The 21589-nt window shown below is 50.7% G+C and overlaps 2 protein-coding genes across 3 annotated transcripts in view; both read left to right on the plus strand.

Moving 5' to 3' along the window:
- The window catches only part of Tcn2 (transcobalamin 2), a 15708-nt gene extending 7952 nt beyond the window's left edge, over nt 1-7756 (plus strand). For both annotated transcript variants that reach the window (XM_031340363.1, XM_031340364.1), the window contains exons 6-10: nt 1030-1202; nt 1330-1516; nt 2772-2937; nt 6192-6307; nt 7237-7756. In XM_031340363.1, the coding sequence (XP_031196223.1) occupies nt 1030-1202; nt 1330-1516; nt 2772-2937; nt 6192-6307; nt 7237-7298 (704 nt within the window). In that variant the 3' untranslated portion in view covers nt 7299-7756. The remainder of the gene's footprint in view (nt 1-1029; nt 1203-1329; nt 1517-2771; nt 2938-6191; nt 6308-7236) is intronic.
- A 3010-nt stretch (nt 7757-10766) lies between these two features.
- Nucleotides 10767-21112, plus strand: Slc35e4 (solute carrier family 35 member E4). The gene is made up of 2 exons (XM_031341946.1): nt 10767-12872; nt 20151-21112. The coding sequence occupies exons 1-2, from the start codon at nt 12254-12256 to the stop codon at nt 20582-20584; spliced, it is 1053 nt and encodes a 350-aa protein (XP_031197806.1). The 5' UTR covers nt 10767-12253; the 3' UTR covers nt 20585-21112.
- The last annotated feature ends 477 nt before the right edge of the window (nt 21113-21589 follow it).

Genomic DNA, 21589 nt, shown 5'->3' on the forward strand with positions numbered 1-21589 from the left:
GTTGTGAGCCACCATGTGGTTGCTGGGATTTGAATTCAGGACCTTCGGAAGAGCAGTCAGTGCTCTTAGCCACTGAGCCATCTCTCCAGCCCCAGATCCATTTTTTAATCATCACGATTCAAGGTCTCTACTAGGCCTGGGCCTCTGTGAGTGAATCAGGCCTCATGTCTGGTGGGCAGGATGGAGTAGGAAGTGTGTGTGTGTGATTGGTAGATGATTGCCTAGAGAGAAAAAGGCACCAGGACCTCTGTCAATGAAAGACTTGTTTCAGAGGCTTGTAGAGAAACACAATGGACACATTATTGTTGCCTATAGGGAAGAGGCAATCTTAAAAATTCCCAGGCCTGCTGGGCGGTGGTGGCGCACGCCTTTAATCCCAGCACTTGGGAGGCAGAGGCAGGAGGATTTCTGAGTTCAAGGCCAGCCTGACTACAGAGTGAGTACCAGGACAGCCAGGGCTACATAGAGAAACCCTGTCTCGAAAAGTCTAAAAAAACAAAAAACAAAAAAATTCCCAGGCCCTGACAGCTCCCTTTATCAATTAAATTAGACTGCCTGAGGGTAGATAGGGCGGCTGTTGGCATCTAACTCTCCAAGGGGGCTGGAGATGTAGCTCAGTAGCTAGTACCTAGTATGCCTAAATTTAATAGGCCTAGATTACCTAGGTCCTAAATTTAATATTCAACACTACAAAGCCAATATGAATTAATAATTAATCAATAAAATAAAGCTCCATCTGTGGTCTTAATGTGCGTCCTGGTTTAGGAGCAGACTGTAGAATCCATCCTCTTGGGACCCTCTTCTTCAGTCTGTCCATCTGACCTGCTGCTCTCAAGCCACTCAGTGACCAACCAACTCAGTTTGTCTAGGTCTGAGAGGTCTTCTGGGGCTTAGTGTGCCCAGTTTTAGGAGCAGGGGAGCCCTGGGAAGATCACCTGAATTGGTACCGTATATGATCCTGAATGCCCCAAACCCATCTAGTCTGGTCTTATCAAGCTATCCAGTTCATACTAGGTCCTATCCCCCTAGACACAGAAGCCATGGCTGGCTTGGCCTTCACCTGTTTGGAGCGATTCAATTTCAACTCTGATCTGAGTCCACGGATCACCATGGCTATCAAGACAGTTCGAGAGAAGATCCTGAAGGCCCAGGCCCCTGAGGGCTACTTTGGAAATATCTATAGCACCCCACTGGCACTACAGGTAGGAAAGGGACTCTGGAGCCATGACCTCTTAGCGGGTCAATGGCAGGCCAGTGGGCGGGCTAGTTAGAGGCTGGAGGACCTGGTTCCTTCCCAGTGGCTGACCTATGACCTTCTCTTCCTCACAGATGCTGATGGCCTCTCCTGCCTCTGGGGTAGGGCTGGGCACAGCATGCCTCAAGGCAGGGGCATCCCTGCTGCTCAGCCTACAGGATGGGGCCTTCCAGAATCCTCTGATGATTTCCCAGCTGCTACCCATCCTGAACCACAAGACCTACTTGGATCTTATCTTCCCAGACTGCCAGGCACCCAGGGGTAGCTGAGCCCTTTCTGTCTCCTGAGTGAGATAAGCTATTCTTTGAGGATCCCAGTGATGGGTGGTCAGTCAGTTATGCTTTGCTGAGCCAACATGAGCATGGGGGTCTGCATAGGACACAGCAGCTAAAATGAGGACCCAGCCTTCTGATGCTCATGTTGTAGACACAGACAAATAAGTTCTCTGGGTGGTACCCACTGTGTGATACCCACTGTGGAAATGTTTAAGCAAGTGGACGTCGGAGTGTATTAGCCACGGTACTCTAAAGGAGCAGCACTAATAGGATGATTTATTTGATTGGCATACGATATATGGTACAGATAGTTCCACAGTGGCTCTCTCACTCTGGAGAGGCAGAGAATCAGCCTCAGTCTGTGGAGCTGGATGTCTCCACAGTCCCACTGTGATGCAGGAGACCTGAGGGATTCTGGAAAGCTGCTAGCCTTCTGTCTACTTTGGAAGTGTGAAGAAGTTGGTTTTAATATCAGCAAAGGAATGCTGTAAACAGGGCAGAAAAAGTAGATAGAGTGAGGGCAAGCCGCCAAAAAGCAGCTTCCTTCATCCATGTCCTTCTGTCTGATCTGCCACTGAAAGGTGCTGCCCACATTCACAAGGGTCTTCCCCATTTTGAAAGCTCAATCTGATCAAGAAAATCTAACTCACGAATACCCAGAGACGTGTATCTTAGTTGATTCTAGATCCAGTCAGGTTGAAAAATGAGATCATCACAGATGAGTAAATGACTTAATGGGTGGAGAGACACATTTGGTTACTGTTGATACCCAAGGACTTGTCAGGAAATGAGAGAAGACAAAGGAGCAGAGAAGGCCAATGTAGAGGCACAGAGCCCAGTGATGCAGGGGCATCATGGGAGAAAGTAGGTCTGGGAGAATGAACAGGCATAGTAGAAAAATGCAGAGAAAGAAGATGTGTCTGTTAGGGGTGACCAGGACGTGACTTGAACAAATGCAGAAAGGATCCTCTGAGGTACAGTGTGTCAGATAGGAAAGAGGCAAGAAGCAGAGACACCAGCAAGGAGCTCAGGCTTGGGCTGCAAGAGGATATGGAGGCTAAGGGCCAAGGAGGCTGGGATGAGAACCCAGGTTTCAGCCCAACAGGTGTTCATGCCGTTGACTGAGCTCTTTTGAGGGAAGGCCGTTGGCCACTTGGACAAGGTGTCCGTAAGGAAGTAAGGACTCATATCCAGGCTCCCGATCCTCACGACAGCTGCTTCTTCCTTTCTCCCTGGCATAGTCATGCTGGCGCCTGCTGTTGAGGACCCCGTCCACATCTCAGAAGTCATCAGTGTCACACTGAAGGTCTCCAGTGTCTTGCCACCATACGAACAAACATTTTTTGTCTTTGCTGGGTCCTCCTTGGAAGATGTCCTGAAGATGGCGCAAGACGTCGGAGGATTCACGTGAGGCTCCCCATCCCTCATCCTAGCCCTCACTCTCCTCAGGCCTCCATGCTTGAAATGGTATCATGGGAAGGATGAGGACCAGAGGAGTTTCTTGGGAGAAGTTTTGGTTTAATTTCTATGTTTATCTTCTCCACTCCTTTCTGGCTTGTGTTTTGGACCTGTGGTGTTTGGTCTGTGGTGGAAGCTATGGACCACCACGGCCATCAAGACTCAAACTTGGAATCCCAGTTCCTCATTCTCCAACCACTCCCCAATGACCCCAGGCTAGTGAGCCAGGACAGTTATTAAGTGAGGATGTGGAACATTCCTCCTCTTCACAGGGCCACTGTGAGGAGCCTATGATCACTGCTGGGCATGCTTTGTGTAGGTTTAATGCTTGGTATTAGTGAGAGTTCCTGGAAGATTAATTGTATCAAATAACCTTGATAAAATCTTGCCACGCTGGGCAGTGGTGGCGCATGCCTTTAATCCCAGCACTTGGAAGGCAGAGGCAGGCGGATTTCTGAGTTTGAGGCCAGCCTGGTCTACAGAGTGTGTTCTAGGACAGCCGGGGCTACACAGAGAAACCCTGTCTCAAAAACAACAACAACAACAACAACAAAATCTTGCCATTACTAACTCTGAGAAGGTAGACACTTGTCCCTTGAGATGTGGCAAGCCTGAGAATAAGCAAAGCTTAGTTGCTGCTCCTGCTGGGTCCTGGCCAAGCGTGGAGATGAATGTGCCTCCCAGGGTTAATGCTGGCTCAGAGCAGCTGAGTCCTTCCTTCCAGCCTGCTCTCTCCTCTGGATTCTTGCCTCATCTTGAGAAATCTCTGCTACAGTCTTCTTGTTGGGAAATGTTCCCAACAAGAGTTCCAAGGAAAGCGACCTGGGGACTGTTTGGTCATTTGGACCAGGAATTCATAGAACACAGCTGTGTAAATACCACTGTCTTTTTTGTTTGTTTTTCAAGACAGGGTTTCTCTGTGTAGCTCTTGCTGTCCTGGAACTCACTCTGTAGACCAGGCTGGCCTCAAAAGTTCATAGAGATCCACCTGCGTCTGCCTCCTGAGTGCTGGGATCAAAGGCCACTGTCTTTAAGGGACAAAACTGCCCCACTTCCCAGGTTAAGTGACATATCCCCTCCTCTCTCCACAGAGGATTGAATCTAGAGCCTTTTGCAGGCTAAGCGAGAGCTCTATTATTGAACTATCAGATTTTAACTTTTCATTTGGAAGTGAGGTCTACATTAGTCACATGTCTCGTTGCTGTGACAAAAGACCTTACTGAAGCAAAGTGCAGAGAGAAGCTGGTTTGGGCTCCGAGGTCATCGAGGTGGGACACGGTGTCCTGTTCACAGTTGGGAAAGCTCAGTGATGAGAGCCACTGTTCACAGTCCTCTCTTCCTCCCTCTCAGCAAATGACCCAGTCCATGTGATGGGATCACCCAGATTTGGAGTGGGTCTTTCTTCCTTCAATTAAACTAATCTAGAAATTCCCCTCCCCAAATATACCCAGAAATCTGTTTCCATGGTGACTTTAAATCCAAGTAAGCTGATAATCAAGATTAATTATCAAGTGTCTCATTATGTTCCCAGGCTGGCCTTGAACTTTCAGTCCTGAAACAGCACCAAGTCACTAAGTCACTTTCATCATGTCACTTAGAGGCACTAAAGTGTTTACCCAATGTAAAGTCCCTTCGTTCGTTCGTTCCTTCCTTCTTTCCTCCTTCCCTCCCTCTCTCCCTCTCTCCTTTCCTCCCTCCCTTCCTTCCTTTCTTCTCCTTCATCTCCTCCTCCTCTTCTCCTTCCCCTTCTCTCTCCCCCTCTCAGTATTTGTGTTTGGATACTGAATCAAAATGTAGAAAAAATAGAATTCCAGGCTTTTTAGTCAGGTCTTTGAGGGCCTCTAACATGCCACCCATGGATGTCAATCTGAGAAGTTCTTCTGCTAGAGTGGAGGGCTGCCTGAGATGAGTTCAGGGGCCAGACAGGGAGACCACATTAGAGGCACCGAATTTCACAGCAGACAGACAGATGTGGAGAGAAGTGGCCCAGGGCAGCCATGGAGGGCCTTGGAGTTAAGGGATGACCATTGAAAGGTTGTTCATGGTGGGGCAGTGGTGGCACATGCCTTTAATCCCAGTACTCAGGAGGGAGAGGCAGGCAGATTTCTGAATTCAAGACCAGCCTGGCCTACAGAGAAAGTTTCAGGATAGCCAGGGCTATACAGACAAACCCTGTCTCAAAACAAAACAAAACAAAAAACAAACAAAAACAAAAACAAAAAACCTAAAAGAAAAAAGAAAAAGAAAAGGGCTGTTGTTGTGGCTGGACTGCTTGGCAATTAAGAGCTGTGCTGTTCTTATAGAACCCAAGTGCAGTTCCCAACATCCACTAGCAGGGCTCAGCATTGCCTGTAACTCCAGATCCAGGGGATCCAAGGCCCTCTTCACACACACACACACACACACACACACACACACACACACACACACACACCCCTGTTAAAGAATGAAAAGGGCTATTCCTTGACATCCCTTAAACAGTCCATCTCTACCAGATTTGCAAATTTGCTGAACACACGGATTAATTGCTTGACACTACATCGAAACAACCACCCACATAGCGTTTAATTGTATTAGATATTATAGATAACTTAGTGGTGAGGTAAGGCTCGCAGGAAGGCGTGCCCAGGAGCTTGTGTGAACACCCCGCCAGTTCATAGGGCAGACTTGCACATTTCTGGATTTTGTATTTGTCTGGGGCCTTGGCCCAATCTTCTGAAGGTGTGAAGGGGTGACTGTACTTTCTCTTTGTCTAAATCACCAAAGTAGTTTTCTGGCGTTTGTGCCACTTGTGATCCTGGAGGTAGAACTTGACACTAAGCCACACCCTGAACCCCCTCTTTTTTACCTTGCTGGGTAGCTGAGGGTCATCTCAACCATCTAGTCCTGAGACTAGGGGTGTGTGCTACCATAGTTTGTACAGTGGATCAAACCAAGGAGTGGGTAAGCTCTTGGGGGTTAAGGAGTCTGGCAGAGGGGGGTAGAGGCTGCCCATAGTCAACCATCAATCAAAACAATGCCCCAAGGACATGCCCACTGGCCAATCTGATGGCAACGACCTCTCTTTCCAGGGGTTTCTAGTTTGTTCCTGACCACAGCACGGAAGTGCTAGGAGAGAGCTGGCCCTGAGAGAGGAAGGATCTGCTGCTATTGCTGACTCCGCTTTCCTCCTTGGGGACAGCAGCTACTTTTCTATTTTCTAGGTATGGGACCCAGGCCTCCTTGTCAGGCCCCTACCTGACATCTGTACTAGGGAAAGAAGCTGGGGATCGAGAATACTGGCAGCTCCTCCGAGCCCCTGACAGCCCCTTGCTGCAAGGTGAGTCTGTAGCCTGCTCCCTGGATACGCCTCCTACCCAAGTCCTGACCGAGCAGCGAGGCTGCACTAACCCAGCCCAGACTTTCCCTTGAGCCTTCCTGGGCTTCAGCATCAGAAAACCAATCATGCTCAAAGTTGGATCCAAAATATTGAACTGAATTATTAAGAGTTTTTATGGAAGTTGTTGTGGAGAGTCCAAGACACAAAAGCTTGCATTTCACTACCCAGAAATTAAGTTCTAAATTTTAAAAGGGATTTTTTCCTAAAAACCTATTATTATTATTATTATTATTATTATTATTATTATTATTATTATTTTAAATTTATTATTTACTGTCAGTGAATGCTCTGCCTGCATGTACACCTGCGTGCCAGAAGAGGGCACCAGACCACATTATAGATGGTTATGGGCCAATTGTTAATTTGGAAATAATAAATCTGGAACTAAGAATGAACTAGGGTCTTAGGCCTGCCAGGCAGTGGATCTTCCACTGACCACGCCCAGCCTGGATGCAGGTTTTATTATCTTCCCCCTTCTCCAATGAGAATGTGGGACTTGAAGCCAGCTATTCTCCTGGACTGAAGGGTTGCTCTCTGGGACACTCATTCGTGACACCCTCTGGAGCCAGTCCCTTTGCCTGACAACTCCATTTTGAAGATGTTGACCCTGCCAAGCAGGTACTGCCTTGGTTTCCATCCCTGTTATCCAGCTCTTAGTCCCATGTCTACCCACTGGGGGTACCTTCTCTGCTGTATGAGCCTGTGGCCTGAGGGATCCTGGTTCTGGCTGGCTCTGGACAGCTCCCAGCTTCCCACCACCAAACCCTGAGTGGGTCTTACAGATGTGGCTTCAGGGTGGTGGTCACATGATGTGGTGGGACAGGGTGGGACATTGCCTTGCTAACCCCTTGCTTCATTGCTTTCTGCAGGCATTGCTGACTACAAACCCCAGAATGGGGAAACCATTGAGTTGCGGCTAGTTACATGGTAATCCTAGGCTCCCTCCTGATCTCTTCGTGGACCCTGCTGCCACCTCAAGTGCACTTGGAACAATGTCCCCCAGATCACCTCAGCTATATTCTCAAAAAGGACCTAAGCCACTGCCCACCTGGGAGCAGGAAGGGGAAAAACCTCCTCTAGGGAGGGTGCTAGTTTGGGTTTGGCCCTGCCCGATGCCACAGGTCTTTACCCTGTAGTTGGAGGGACAGGCTCCCCTTGACTTCCTCTACATAAAGAAGTCTGCTGGCTATGGGTGCTGTGAGCACCATTGCTCTGGGACTGGGATCCCGCAGAAGGACCTCCATGGCCCAGGGGCTGTGGTTCTGACCCGCACACTCAACCCCTGCTCTCTGTTATGAGGGTGGTGGTCCCAGAGCTGGTCATGAGGCAGCCTTTGGCCCTCAGCAGGGCCTCCCAACACAATTAAAGCCTTGATTTACCTTACATGGATGCAGTGTCCTGGCGCTTCATGTTCATTGCATGGGGGAAGGGGGAGCAGAGACCTCTGGGGAATCCAGCAGGAGTTGTGATTACTCTCCTGTGTATCACGTGGTGAGCTGGCATAAGCAGAGGTGACTACATCTTTCTAAATATTGTGTGAAACAGCCCTGTGGGTTGTGAGCATTTTTATCTCTCGCAATAAATATGGGGAAACCAGGGACTCACCCAAGGTCCCAAACTGGGCATTGTCACTATAGAAAGTGATGTCAGGCAGGAGACATGACACAGATATGGCTGCTGACCCTGATGGACCAAGGGATATTTGCTGGGGACTGAGGCTGTACTGAGTAGCAGAACACTTGCTCAGAATGCACAAAGCCTTGGGTTCTGTTCCCAGAACTGCATGGAACAAGAACTAAACACTATTTGATGGCTGAGGGACTTTGTTCCATGGTTTCAGTGCTTGCCTAGCATGCACAAAGCCCCGAGTTTAGCACTATATAGTCAGGCTTCGTGGCACACACCTCAAATCCCAGCACTTGGGAGATAGAGGCAGAAGCATCAGAAGTTTAGAGTTATCCTTTTTTTTATGTAAAGTAATTTTTTATTAGCTATTTTCTTTATTTACATTTCAAATGATATCTCCTTTCCCAGTTTCCCCTCTGGGGGTAAAAAACAAAACAAAACAAAAAAAAAAAACAAAACTTGTTCCCTCCCCCCTCCCCCTGCTCACCAACCCACCCTCTCCCACTTCCTGGCCCTGGCATTCCCCTACACAGAGGCATAGAACCTTCACAGGACCAAGGGCCTCTCCTCCCATTGATGACCGGCTTGGCCATCTTCTACTATACACATGCTGCTGGAGCCATGAGTCCCATCATGTGTACTCTTTGGTTGGTGATTTAGTCCCTGGGAGCTCTGAGGGAACTAGTTAGTTCATATTGTTGTTCGTCCTAAGGGGCTGCAAACCCTTCAGCTCCTTGTGTCCTTTCTTGGGTCAGCTTTCTTGGGTCCTTAGGGTTATCCTTTTCTGCAGAAAGAATTTGAGACCAGCTTGGCTATTTATCTCTGTCTCAAGATGGATGGTGGTGGCGCACACCTTTAATCCTGGTGCTTGGAGAGGCAGAGGCAGGCAGATTTTTGTGAGTTCAAGGCCAATCTGATTTACAGAACAAGTTCCAGGACAGCCAGGGCTACACAGAAAGACCCTCTCTTGGAAAAAACAAAACAAAACAACAACAACAACAAAAAACCAAAAACAAGGGCTGGAGAGATGACTCACTCAGTGGTTAAGAGCACTGACTGCTCTTCCAGAGGTCCTGAGTTCAATTCCCAGCAACCACATGGTGGCTCACAACCATCTGTAATGGGATCCGATGTCCTCTTCTGGTGTGTCTGAAGACAGTGTACTCATATACATCAATACATAATTAAAAAAAAATACCCCCAACAAAACAAAAACAGCAAAACTGTCTCAAACAAAAACTAAAACAAACCTGTATTTGCCCAAAAGACTCCACCCACTAACCTCAAGGGCAATCAAAAACTCTGTGCTGTGTCGCCTACGTCAGCAGCACCTCTCCAGCCTCGTTTCTGACTCAGCTGTGGGATGGTGCTCTGGTTTATGGTGTGTTTGTGACTGTGGTCTCCTCATAGGTCACATACAGGACACTAGATCCCAAATATAGAAATGACCTGGTCAGGCTTGAAGCCCTAAGGAAAACAGCCCGGGCCTTAGCATGTGCAGCACAGTCACTAGGGATGGGTTCCTTTTTGCTTCCCAGCTTCCCTCAGAAGTGTTTGCTGCACTACTGGCTTCGCAGAGAGCTGGACCCCTCACACAGCAGGGCTCAGATTTGAGGGGTGCTGTGGGAAGCACAGGCTGCTCTGAGATCTTGAGTAGACCCCAAGGAAGGTGAACGAGCCCTCTACCCTAGTGATGTCCCTGAATCTGGGCCTCCTGACTCTCCATTTACCCACATGCAAATACCTTCCTACTGAGAGCCCTGTGTTCTGATGTTAAGACAGGTTAAAATGGGCTTCAGAGGCTAGAGATGGCTCAGTGGTTAAAAGCACTTACTGCTCTTGCAGAGGACCTAAACTTGGTCTTTAGTACCCACATGGTAGTTCACAATCACTTAGTAACTCCAGATCCGGAAGATCTGATGCCCTTTTGATTCTGCGGGCACCAGTCATGCGCATGGTGCACACACGCACAGGTAGGCAAATCACTCATTCATATAAAATATCTAAAAAAGAAATTGTTCAAGGAGCTAGAGAGGTGGCTCAGCAGTAGGGGAACTGACTGCTCTTCCAGAAACTCCAGGTTAATTTCCAGCGTCCACATGGCAGCTCACAACTGTCTGTAACTCCAGTTTCAGGGGATCCAACACCCTCACATAGACATACATGCATAGATACAGACATACATACATACATACAGACAGACAGGCTAAATGCCGATGTACATAAAATATCTTTTTTTAAAAATGGGCACAGAAGTGAGCAGTGGCACGTGCTTGCAATCTCAACACTCCCATACAGACATACACACCACTGGATTGGAATGGATTAAAAATCCCAGAGGAATATAGCCCAGATTCCTCTTTTTTAAAAAAAAGTGTTGTGTGTGTGTGTGGGGGGGGGGACTGATTCAGTTTCCCTTCCATAACTCTTCTTGGAAAAACTATCTAAATGCCCCAGATTTTGGTTCTCTCCCTGGAAGTCTCCTACTTACACTCTCTGCCCTTCAACTTGGGTTACTCAGCAGCGATCTACGGGTTCCCGCAGACATCGGACTCATCGGAGGCAAGTGTGACAACGCAGATTCCTGGTTTATCTGGGACAGAGATCTGATTTAGGTCGGTGGGACTGGCTTATTTTCACCTGAATTTTATTGTGAAGAGATTAGGAACGCTTGCAACCGTGCGGGGTCATGACCACCAGAGGGCGCTGCGGGCCGGGCTACACAGTCTCGCTTTGCGATCTTATTCCTCTAGGCAGGTTGTCATCCAGGACTTGTTTGACAACAGAGCCCAGAAATCCAGTTACCGGAAAGAAACTAGTCCAGGATGGACCTCGATTCTTGTTCACGCGTTGGGCTGGGAACCGGCCCCTGGGTTTCAGCTGCTTACCCTAACCTGAATTCAAAGAAAATCTATTTTTTCGGATGGGAAACCCGAGAACCATCCAGGATTCTGCCGGGTGGGCCCCAGAAAACCCAGCTGTGAGTCACCTCGGAGTGCCTAGGGAGCTGTATACAAAGTCGGCTAGCTCAGGATGGATGCCGGCCCGCGGTACCCTGCTTCCCGAAGCTGTGGTTAGCTTTGGTGATTCATTTCCCCTTCTGCTGCCCCAGAGGGGGCGCCGCCCTGGCCTGAGGGGGACGACGGGGGTTAGAAAAGATCTGGAGGGGAATGGAGGCGGAACAAGATGAGGCAGCCTTAAGGGACCACGTGGTCTAGCTCCGTTGAATTCCAAGATCTCAAGGAGACGTTTGCGGTCTGGGATCAGGTGATGTGGTATGTCTTACTTCAACGCCCTGCTTCTCGACGTCAGACGACAGACGTACCACGACGACAGACAGCTCTTGGGACGGGCTCTGCAGGGTGCCCAGGGTTTCCAGCACCGGATTTACAGCACAGTCTTTAAGGAAGGCTCTTCTTGGCGCTGGAGATAATCCGGATTCCCGTTGGTGGCTGGTACAGCCCACACTCTCCACTAAGGGACGCAGCTGCGCAAGCCAAGCCGGGAGCCGCAAAGGCTGTGGGAGGGGCTAGGCGTCCCCGGGCTCCCGGGCTCCCGGGCTGGTCCTTGTGGGTGGGGCCCGGGCTGAGCCCAACTTTCCGGGTGGAGAGCAGCTTCGGTAAGCGGCGGAGAGGGCGGGGCCGGGGGCGCGGAGCCGCGCGGGCGCGCTTGGGAGAGACTAGAGCCCCGCGCCCCGAAGCTGCCAGATCCACCGCGGGAGCCGAGCCGCGCAGCCAGAGCAGCCTGAGCAGCTGCTGCAGCCGGTCCGAGCTCGCGGTGCCGCGTCCGCCGGTCTATCGGCGTCTATTCCGGGCCCAGTAAGAGGCGAAGGGGGCTGGGGGAGGGGAGCGGCGGCTGTGACCTCTGTTCCCACGCTCGAAATACTAATCGACCCCGCGTGGCCTGGTCACGGCCTGAGCACCAAACACGCAGGAGGTCGGGGGTCAGTCAGTGTCCTCATCCTGACAGTCTGGGGACCAAAGATGGAAAAAGACGAACGGATTCCGTGTAAAAGCATCGCGTGAGCTCGGGGCGCGGAGGAGAAGACCCCCCCCACCCCGGTGCGGGAGGTGCCCAGCGCTTACGAGACTTGGGTGGGCACCAACCAGTCCGGCATCTTAGCAGCCAAGACCTTCTTCCCTGACGGAACCAGAATTATTGGCTGGCTCAGAGTCTAGCCCCTGAAGTGGTGCCCTCTCCAGGACCTGGCTCAACGAGTCCCTGGAAAACCTGCCTCCTGCCCCAGCCCCACTGGTGCGGATGTGCCGCTGCCCACTGGAGCACCATGAAGGCAGGATGACCTCAGCCGAAGCAATAGCTGTGGCTGGAAGTGCCCAGGAGCATGGCCGCCCCAAGTGGCCTCCAGACAAACCTCGGGTCCTTGGGCAGCCTGCTCCGGCGAGAGTGGTTGTGGCAGCACTGGTGTGGCTTTTGGCAGGAGCCAGTATGTCAAGCCTCAACAAGTGGATCTTCACAGTGCATGGCTTCGGACGGCCCCTGCTACTTTCGGCACTGCACATGCTGGCAGCTGCCCTGGCGTGCCACTGGGCGGCCCAGCGACCCATGCCGCACAGCATCCACCGCCGGGTGCTGTTGCTCAGCCTCACCTTCGGTACCTCCATGGCGTGTGGCAACGTGGGCCTGAGCACTGTTCCCTTGGACCTAGCACAGCTGGCCACCACCACCACACCACTGTTCACACTGGCCTTGTCTGCGCTGCTGCTTGGTCGAAGACACCATCCTCTGCAGTTTGCTGCCATGGGCCCGCTCTGCCTAGGGGCTGCATGCAGTCTGGCTGGAGAGCTCCGGGCACCTCCAGCTGGTTGTGGCTTCTTGCTGGTGGCCACCTGCCTCCGAGGCTTCAAGTCTGTTCAACAGAGTGAGTGCTTGGGTCTCCATCTGAGGAGGTGGGGTGTGTGGTGGCCGTGATGTTCCTGTGAAGGGGGCGGGCGGCAGTGATCTCTTTTTTACAGACAAGGCTCAGAGAGAATTCAGTGAGTTCAGGCCTCAAACTTAAGCCTTAGAGGCATAGTTAATAACAGCTGTTGGTGAAACGTTTCTATAACTCCTTTTGTTCCACTCCATCCTACTGCCTCTCGTTGAAGCAAGCACTTTATTATCCCCCACTTGACAGACGTGCAGAGCCTGGGCCTTGTGCCAGTGAGCAGCAGAGGCAAGATTTGAGCACACCATTCAGACTCCATGCTGTCTAAGCTGTGTGTCCTAGGATTATGAACCCAGAAGGCAAGGGAGTATAAACTAGGGAAGAAAAGGGAAAACAGAAAGGTCCTGAGCTGGTTAGGAACACAGGGGTTTATCAGAGTCCGAGAAGTGTTAACCAGGAGCTACAATATGATGAATCTGGTTCTGGCTACTGATCCTAGGTTGTCACGGCAATTTCCATCTTTGTCTTCTTGTCACAGGTCATGGAACGAATAAGAGAGTATTTTACTGGGGGAGGGGCAGAGGAGGGAAGGCTATCCTGCTGTGACACTCAGGCTGGCCTTAAACTTGTGATCCTCCTAACTCAGCCTCCCGAGTGCTGCCAAAGAGGTTCGTGATGGACCCAGGGTCCCAAGGTGTCGCGTCCTCCTCCTCCTCCGGCAAGAAAGACACGACCTGAGAACTCTTCCCTTTAGCAGTTTATTTCAGGAACCTTTTTTAACAGTGTTTCTCCTCCTGCTTCTACTGCTACTTCTCCTGCCTTCTGGCTTCTGCCGCTCCTGCCTCTCTTAAGCTCCTCTCTTAAGCTCCGCCTTCCTGCCTCTAACTAAACTTCTATTGGTACTAAAAAAGTGAGGAAACACTCGAGCATTATGTGTTGGCATTGGTCTTGGAAACACCAAGATCCTCCATCTCTTCTCCGCTTGGCTCTCCACCAGGAACAGAAGAAGAAGGGTGCACAGGGCTCTTGGGCACGATCTCTCCATTCTGCGTGGCGCACTTCCATGTCAATCGCTCAGGGACCCACAGAGGCTCCAAACGATCCTGAGGAAAAACACAAACAGATCCCCTCGCCCATGCCAACGCTGGGTCAGGACCATGCCATATGCCCGTGATCACATCCTTCCACTTCTCATTTTGGGGGAAAACACAGCCAAACCCTCTTCTAGCTGTCAAGAGTGGGTCTGGCCCTCTCCAAGCTCCAGTCAGTGGGTCTCTCCACCTGACCCATTTAGCCCAGCAGGCATGGGAAAAGGTATCAACAGGTACAAAAACATATTTAAGCTTTCTAAAAGAAGAATGATGAGTAACATCTATCTGCCATAAATGGTTGGATCGAAGTCCATGGGGGTTGCTCTCCAAAGTCTGGAGGGGAGGCACCTGGAAGAAAAGTTGGCAAGACTTGCATGTGTGGACAATCTTTTTAAGATCTTTGACTGGTATATGGGGGAACCTATAACGGAGGCCCCTCCAGTTAGTATGGGTCAAGAGGTGAAAGTGGGTGGCCTCCGAGACAGTGTGACATTGGAGTCCAGATGCGGCCCAGTCAGCCAGGCTGTTGTTTCCCTTTGACAAAAAGCCTAGGAGATTTTGGTGACCTCTGAGATGTTGAATATAAATAGGGTTTTGTCTTTGTCTAAGGAGGGTACATGCTTCAATCATCAAAGGGGATATTGGATTAGAATCTAGCCTAATATGGGCTTTAGGCAAACTGGGCAATAAGTTAACCACATATAAACTATCTGAAAACAAATTAAACATACCAGGGATGGAATCCAATGCTATCACTACAGCGAAGAGCTCTTTAAATTGGTCTGACCCCTCTATCTCATACACCTTAGAACTAACAGGTCCAGGTTCACCATTTTTCCCAAAAGAGGGATAGACGACCACTGAGGATCTCAGTTGCCCACCATCAGTAAAGACTGTGGGGAGAATTAGGATCAGGTTTAGATAAAAAGAGTCTGGGAGGCATCCACTCTAACCTAGAAAATGAGCTCATCCATCTATGGGGACCAAAATGACAGTTAATCTCACCCAAGAATTCTTCAAGGCTATATGCTCTGTTTCTCTGTAGCCAGGTAAAATTAACCATCCTGAGGGGAGTAACTATAAACTGAGGATTTGTTCTAAACAGTCGAATTGAAACATTGGTTCTGTTCCCCCTGCACTCCACACTCCTCCTGGTAAAGGCCATCCATTTAAGGAACATGGGTGAGGGGAACACAGCCTTGACCATTTCCTTCCAATCTCTGAGGGTGAGAGCCTGGTGGGCAAAGCCCTCAAGGATGGTCTCTACCCAGGGTGAATGAGGGTCATCCTCTGCCACTGCTTTCTTTAGTTCCCTAAGGTCTTGGGCTTCCCAGGGATACCAAGCTGCTGCCAGGGTTAACATTAACCAGAAACAGGTGGCTAGTATCTCCCAAGCTGAATTCCCCCACCCCAGCATAGGGCTGCATGCTGAAGGCAACTGTTGAGGGGAAACCTGAAAGGAGAATGCGGCTTTCCCTTCTTCCACGGCCTTACAGCAGCGCTGATCTTCCAAACAACTCCTAACAAGCTTCCACACAGGTCTTACCCCTGCTTTCAAAATACCCTGGTCCCAGGAGAAATCTAGATTCTTCCCTAACTTATCCCAGCATGAAAGGGTGAGGTTCCCAGACACCGTGAACCAAGGGGCAGCAATATCACATTCACTAAGGAACCTCTCCAGTGTACTTTTCTTGATTTCTAAATTTTTTTTGACAGTAACAGCTCTTGGAGAGCCAGAAAGATTGGGTGCGATTCCAAAGCGCCTATGGTTACTTTTGTTACCCTTTTTTGTTGTTTTTCTTTTACTTTCAGTTATAACCTCTACTTCCGAGGTCTTTATTGCTCCAACCCGGAGACCTTATTGCCTCTTCACGGAGGACCTTATCGTCCCAACTTACCTTGGGAACTTACCAGCCGGCTGCCCAGACTGCAAAAGGTTCTGAGTCTCAAGAGGTTTTTCCTTCCCAGTCCGGGCCTCCAACTGTCGCTTTTCTTTTACATTCTCCCAGTACAGGCCTCCAACTGTCTCGTCCTCCTCGTCCTCACTAATAGAGCCCTGGGAACTCCTATAGGACTCGCTTAGCTCGGACCTGCGCCCACTCTGAGAGCTGTGCCTAGATCTTAGAGAGTGAGAAGACGCTGGGGTGGGGTTATGCCTCATCTTGCTATCCAAAGCGGGCTACTGGTTGTTACTTTAACCAAATCCCTCCCCTTGGCCCTCCCTTAGCTGCCTCACGCAGCCAGGTAAAGAGAAGACTCAGCCTGGGTGCCTGTGACCTTCCCGCTACTCTGCTGTGGCCACTGTCACACCAAGGCTCCCAAGGACTCCAAGTCTTGTCTGAGACTGGGTGCTGGCTCTGTCGAATTGAAACATTTCTTCCCTTAAAGATACAATGTTGGTTGGGTGGGCAGCAGCAGGACTCAGGGCAGAAGTAAGGTATCCCACCCTGCCCAGCCCCAGTGTGCCAGGGGGTGGAGGCTGACTTCCTGTCAGAGCAGTTGAGGGGCCTTTGAGTCATAGCTCTACCCTCCCTCCACCCAAGCCAAGGAAGAAGGAGGAGAGTTAGAAAGTAAGGGATCCCCAGGGCTGCTGAGCGATGGTTGGTGATGAAGCCTGCAGTGAGGAATGGCAAAGTGAGGCCTTAGCCCTGCCTGGCATCTTCTGTCTGGGACCCAAAGGTCTTGTCGTTATCTCCCCAGGCCATGAGCCGGGTGAAAACAGAGTTCTATTTTAGCCCTCAGGTTACATGAGCTGAGTTGGGCCTTGAGGTGGTTCAGAGAAACCTGACTCTGTAGAGCCTTTCTGGGTAGGGACACCAGGCAGAGAAGGCCAGGCTTCCAGCCCCACATTGCACCTGTCAGAGCCAAGTACTCCTCATACCGGGCTCTGGGCAGCTCTTGCCTATAGGAGGGGCTGTGGCCAGCCAAGCATCAGGGTGCTCAGGTATGTTCACCTCTTAGCTTCTGCTGGTTCTCTCCTCTCTTTCATGACTCAACTTCTCCGGGCGGTGGTGGCGCACGCCTTTAATTCCAGCACTTGGGAGGCAGGGGCAGGCGGACTCTGAGTTCAAGGCCAGCCTAGTCTACAGAGTGAGTTCCAGGACAGCCAGGACTACACAGAGAAACCCTGTCTTGAAAAAAAAAAAACAAAAAAAAACAAAAAAGACTCAACTTCTTAGACTCAGTGTGTTCGATGCCCTTTACTTTGCCAACTGTGGGCCATTTTGTTCATATTGACCTCCCATCTGCTTCTGCTGGGTGGTCAGGGTTCATGCTGGGTCATCTCTGTGTCCTAGCACCTGGCCTGGGTGCCAAATGATGTCTCTAATTGATGGTTGTGATGTCAATTGACATCAGATTGGGAAAGATCACTTAGAGAGCTGGGGGTCCCCCTCAGAATTGGGAGCCTAGCAGAGATGGGGAGAGTGGCTGGATCCAGGCTTGGGAATGGATTTTTTTTAAAAAAGAGGAAGTTTGTTTTGCTAAGGGTTCTTGGACAGGCTAGTGTGTACCGGTGCTGGCTCGCTCCATCCCTGAAAGCAGATGGTGTGAGAGCAGGGGGTAGGAGCCCAGAAAGAGAGCTCAGGCAGCCATAGACAGCCTGGGCTGGCTGCAGGCACAGGGGGATGTATGGAATGGAGCAGTGCCTCCCTCAGACCCAGAGAGACAAGGAAACAAGGTGCCAGCCTGCTGAGCCTGTTATCATCTGCACACACCTGCGTTTCAGAACTTCCTTTAAGCCCCCAGAGAGTGGGGCACTGTACTTTGCAAGACAGAATTGTATGGAATGCAAGGGGAGCACAGGCGTGGCAGGGGCTTGATGAGGTTGCCGAGAGCACTCTACAGCCACAATGCTGGTGATGGAGCAGCAAAGGACATCCTTGGATGTGACACAGGCTGTGGCAGGGTCCTGTCAGTCCTCAGATTCAGAGAACGGTGTCCGCCTCAGTGCTGAGTGTGTACTCTGAGTGTAAGTGCTCTTCCTCCCCTGTCCATGAGGAGATTGAGGCAGAGAGGTGACAGCTAGGGAAGGGATAAAGTGGGGATACGCCAAGAGGTCACTACTCTGTGTGTGTGGCAGAGGTTGGATGTGTTCAGATGCTGACATGAAAATACCTTTGAGGCAGGTGTGGAGGTGCATGCCTGCAACCCTGGCATCCTGGGAGAATGGTGAGTTCAAAGCCAGCCGGAGCTACAAAATCAGATTCTGTCTTTAGGCAGAAAATAGAGCACTTTTTAAGCCTGGCATGGTGGCACATGCCTGTAATCCCATCACTTTGGAAACTGAGATAAGAGGGTCACATGTCTCATGTGGGCCAGCCTGGGATCTACAGAGTGTTCTGGGTCAGCACAAGCTACTCAGAAAGCCCTTGTCTCAGGCCTAGTGAGATTGCTCAGTGCGTGAAAGCATTTGCTGCACGATGACCTGAGTATGATCTTCAGAACCCACAGTGGAAGGAGGGGACCAGCTCCTGCAGGTTGCCCTGTGACCTTCACATAGTCCACATATGTACACCCATACCTTCATCACACAAATTCCATGCATGCGACATACATATACACGCATCATACACACGTGTGATATTTTTTAATGTTACAGAGCCTGTCTCAGCCTCCCCCTATCCCTACTTTGGTGGATATGGGGCTGTGTGGCTCAGTGATAGAGAGCTTTCTGGGCCCCAGCACCAGAAGGAAGCAAAAAAAAAAAATCTTTGGAAATCAGAGGATGACAGAGAAGGTTTTGGCAAGGGTGGTGTCACGAAGAAGTCAGGACAACAGGCTAACATTTGAGGAGTTAGTCACTTCTGCCACAGGAATCACTGCTCTTTTGTGGGCTGCAGGGACCGGGAGGTTGGGCAGGGTGCAGGGCATGTGCAGGGGTACCCCTGAGAGTAAAGTCCACCTGAAACTGAAGCCTTCCTGTACTGTTTAAAGCCAAGCCATGGACAGCTCCCTGGGTGCTGCACTTGAAGTGAATGAGCAGAGGCATTATGACTATCCATCTGTTTCTAGAAATGCATGAGCTGGAGAGACTGTTGTTGCCTAGAGAACCAAGCCCAAACAGCAAAATGAACTAAGAGAGGAATAAATACCATTTCCTGTTCTAAGCATGGGCCGTGAGTAAGCACTGTGGGGCTCCTTGGAAAGTGTGTGTCAGGAAACAGCGATCTGGGGGCCCAAGAGGGCACCAGTATCAAGTGTTAACTCTCCTCCACTGACTCCGAGAAGGCTCTGGACATCTCACCCAGGCTGTGTTGGCCTTCGATGGTGGCCATGCTTTTATTGTGTGAATCAATCAGCTCTATAGAAGCTGGTATGGACATAGGCACAGCCAGCCATGCTTGGGTAGGCAGCAGGATCCCCTTTCGTTGAAAACCTAAAAGGTTTTCTTGTACTTCTGGGTTCATCTTGACAAGCCCTACTATTGTTGGTAGTTTAAAAAAAAAAAGATAATATGCAGGTTATCAAGCCAGACCCTGTAATACCAGCTCTAGGGGGTGGGTAACAACACAGTGGGAGAACAAGAGGATGAAGAGTTCAAGGCCACCCTTGGCTACATGAGAATTTGTCTCAGAAAACAAAAGCAAACAAACAAAGCCTCTGATAATCATAAACAATGAGTGACTGCCAAGAGCCAACAATGACCAGCTTGTTGGCCCTTTGTCATCCCCGTGGTTGTAAGTGAAAGGCTTGACAATTGCTCCCACCATTTTATTTTGACTCAAAACTATCTTCTTAGACATTTTCCTTCTTCCTCTCCCTCCTCCTCTGTACTTGCGCCTTCCTCCCACCCCCCCAGCTTCTTCCCCTTTTGTTGTTATAGTTGGCAGTGGAGGCACTGGGTCCTCTGCTGCTCTGCCCCTGCTTCCTGACTGGAGCTGCAAAGACCTTGTTCTTAACATTTCCTGAGCGTTCACCATATTAAGGCTTCTGTATGTGCTGCCTCTGTAAAATTTCACATTTTAATCAACTCGGTAAGGAAGGAATGGGCACAGGTCACAAGCCGGGGTGGCCTGACTCCTACCACTTGCAAGTCATACTTCAGAGCAGGAGGCACTAACCCTGCTCAGAGTCAGGGCCAGCTTCCGGGAGGCTGGGCCATGAGGAGGGGGCTGGTCCGGGCTGGCTCAGTGGGTGCTGTCTCTATACCAGCTGATGACAGTCACTCTCCTGGTTGCAGGTGCTCTGCTGCAGGAAGAGAGGCTGGACGCCGTGACCCTGCTGTATGCCACTTCTTTGCCCAGTTTCTGCCTGCTGGCAGGAGCAGCACTGGTACTGGAGGCTGGCGCAGCCCCACCGCTGTCTCCCACCGACTCCCGCCTCTGGGCCTGTGTCCTGCTCAGCTGCTTCTTGTCTGTGGTCTACAACCTGGCCAGCTTCTCCTTGCTGGCACTCACATCTGCCCTCACCGTCCACGTACTGGGCAACCTCACAGTTGTGGGCAACCTCATCCTGTCCCGGCTCCTGTTCGGCAGTCACCTCAGCGCTCTCAGCTACTTGGGCATCGCCCTCACCCTTTCAGGAATGTTTCTCTATCACAACTGTGAGTTGGTGGCCTCCTGGGCTACCCGCCGGGGGTTGTGGAGCAGGGACCAGCCTGGCAAAGGTCTTTGAGACCTGGGGGTGCTCATGAGCTATACCTGGACAGCCCCAGCCTGAATCTAACCTTGGGCAATGGCCATGAGAAAAGAGAGGTGCTATGTCTGCCAGGCCAGGGAAAGAAGGTACCTTCTGGAAGAGCTGCCTGGGAGGCTACACACCAGGGACTGTCAGAGACCCTCCTCCTGTCCCTGCCTGCCTCACCTCTCACAGCAAACCCTGCCACTGGATGGTGGGGCCAAGTCTGGTGCGTGTGCTTGTCAGATGAATTAGTGTTGACGACTATGATGAAGATTGCTGGGCAAACTTAGGAAACCTTAAAGTGTTATGACGAGGACAATGCCCAGCAATTGCACAATCTTTCCTGGGGGGGGGGGGAGGCTGTGAGGGTCACCGGAGCAGGTTTTGTCATGGCTGGGCTCCCCTAAAGACGGGGTAGCTTGTGCCAACTTCAGGTAGCTACGTCGGCCTTATTCTGGGGCCTCCTCCCATGGATTTGGGTCTTCCATCCATCCCCAATAAAGTATTTTTTTTCCTGGGACACCTGTGTCATTCCTTGGGGCTCCAGCCAAGGGAACATCAAGGGAGTGGTTGGCTACCACATGGTTCTCCCTAGCTCCCTGACGCCCTGTGGTGGCCTCCAGCCTAGCATTGTTCTCTACAATGCCCCTCCACTGGCTAGGCTATCATAGACCAGCTTCAGGATGGTGGTACTGGTCCCGTTCCCGCCCTGTCTTGTCCTGGTCTGGATCACCTATTTCAGGCATTGTTCCCTTGGAGGGGTCTTCCTAAAACACATGTTCTGGAACTCCACTCTGCTCTGAGGACAAAGTCAGGGAGGGCTTCCTGTTGTACCTCATGGAATTCCCCCTGATTCTGTGTCTTTGCCAACTACTGTCTCACTACTGCCCCAGTTCCATGAGCACAGTGCCAGCACGCCCACCAGAGCCTTCGTTTGTGCTCAGTTCTTTTCCTGCATACCCTCCTCCCTTCTGGCTACATCCTTCCCTGGAAGAGAAA

Source organism: Mastomys coucha, unplaced genomic scaffold (genome assembly GCF_008632895.1).
Source record: "Mastomys coucha isolate ucsf_1 unplaced genomic scaffold, UCSF_Mcou_1 pScaffold22, whole genome shotgun sequence".
Lineage (NCBI taxonomy): Eukaryota > Metazoa > Chordata > Mammalia > Rodentia > Muridae > Mastomys > Mastomys coucha.

What these genes read in the sequence shown, in the direction of transcription:
- Slc35e4 (XM_031341946.1), top strand. Translation starts at nt 12,254, where the DNA reads ATGTGCCGCTGCCCACTGGAGCACCATGAAGGCAGGATGACCTCAGCC. An exon ending in CTTCAAGTCTGTTCAACAGA is followed by an intron (nt 12,873 to 20,150) that starts GTGAGTGCTTGG and finishes TCCTGGTTGCAG; the next exon opens with GTGCTCTGCTGCAGGAAGAG.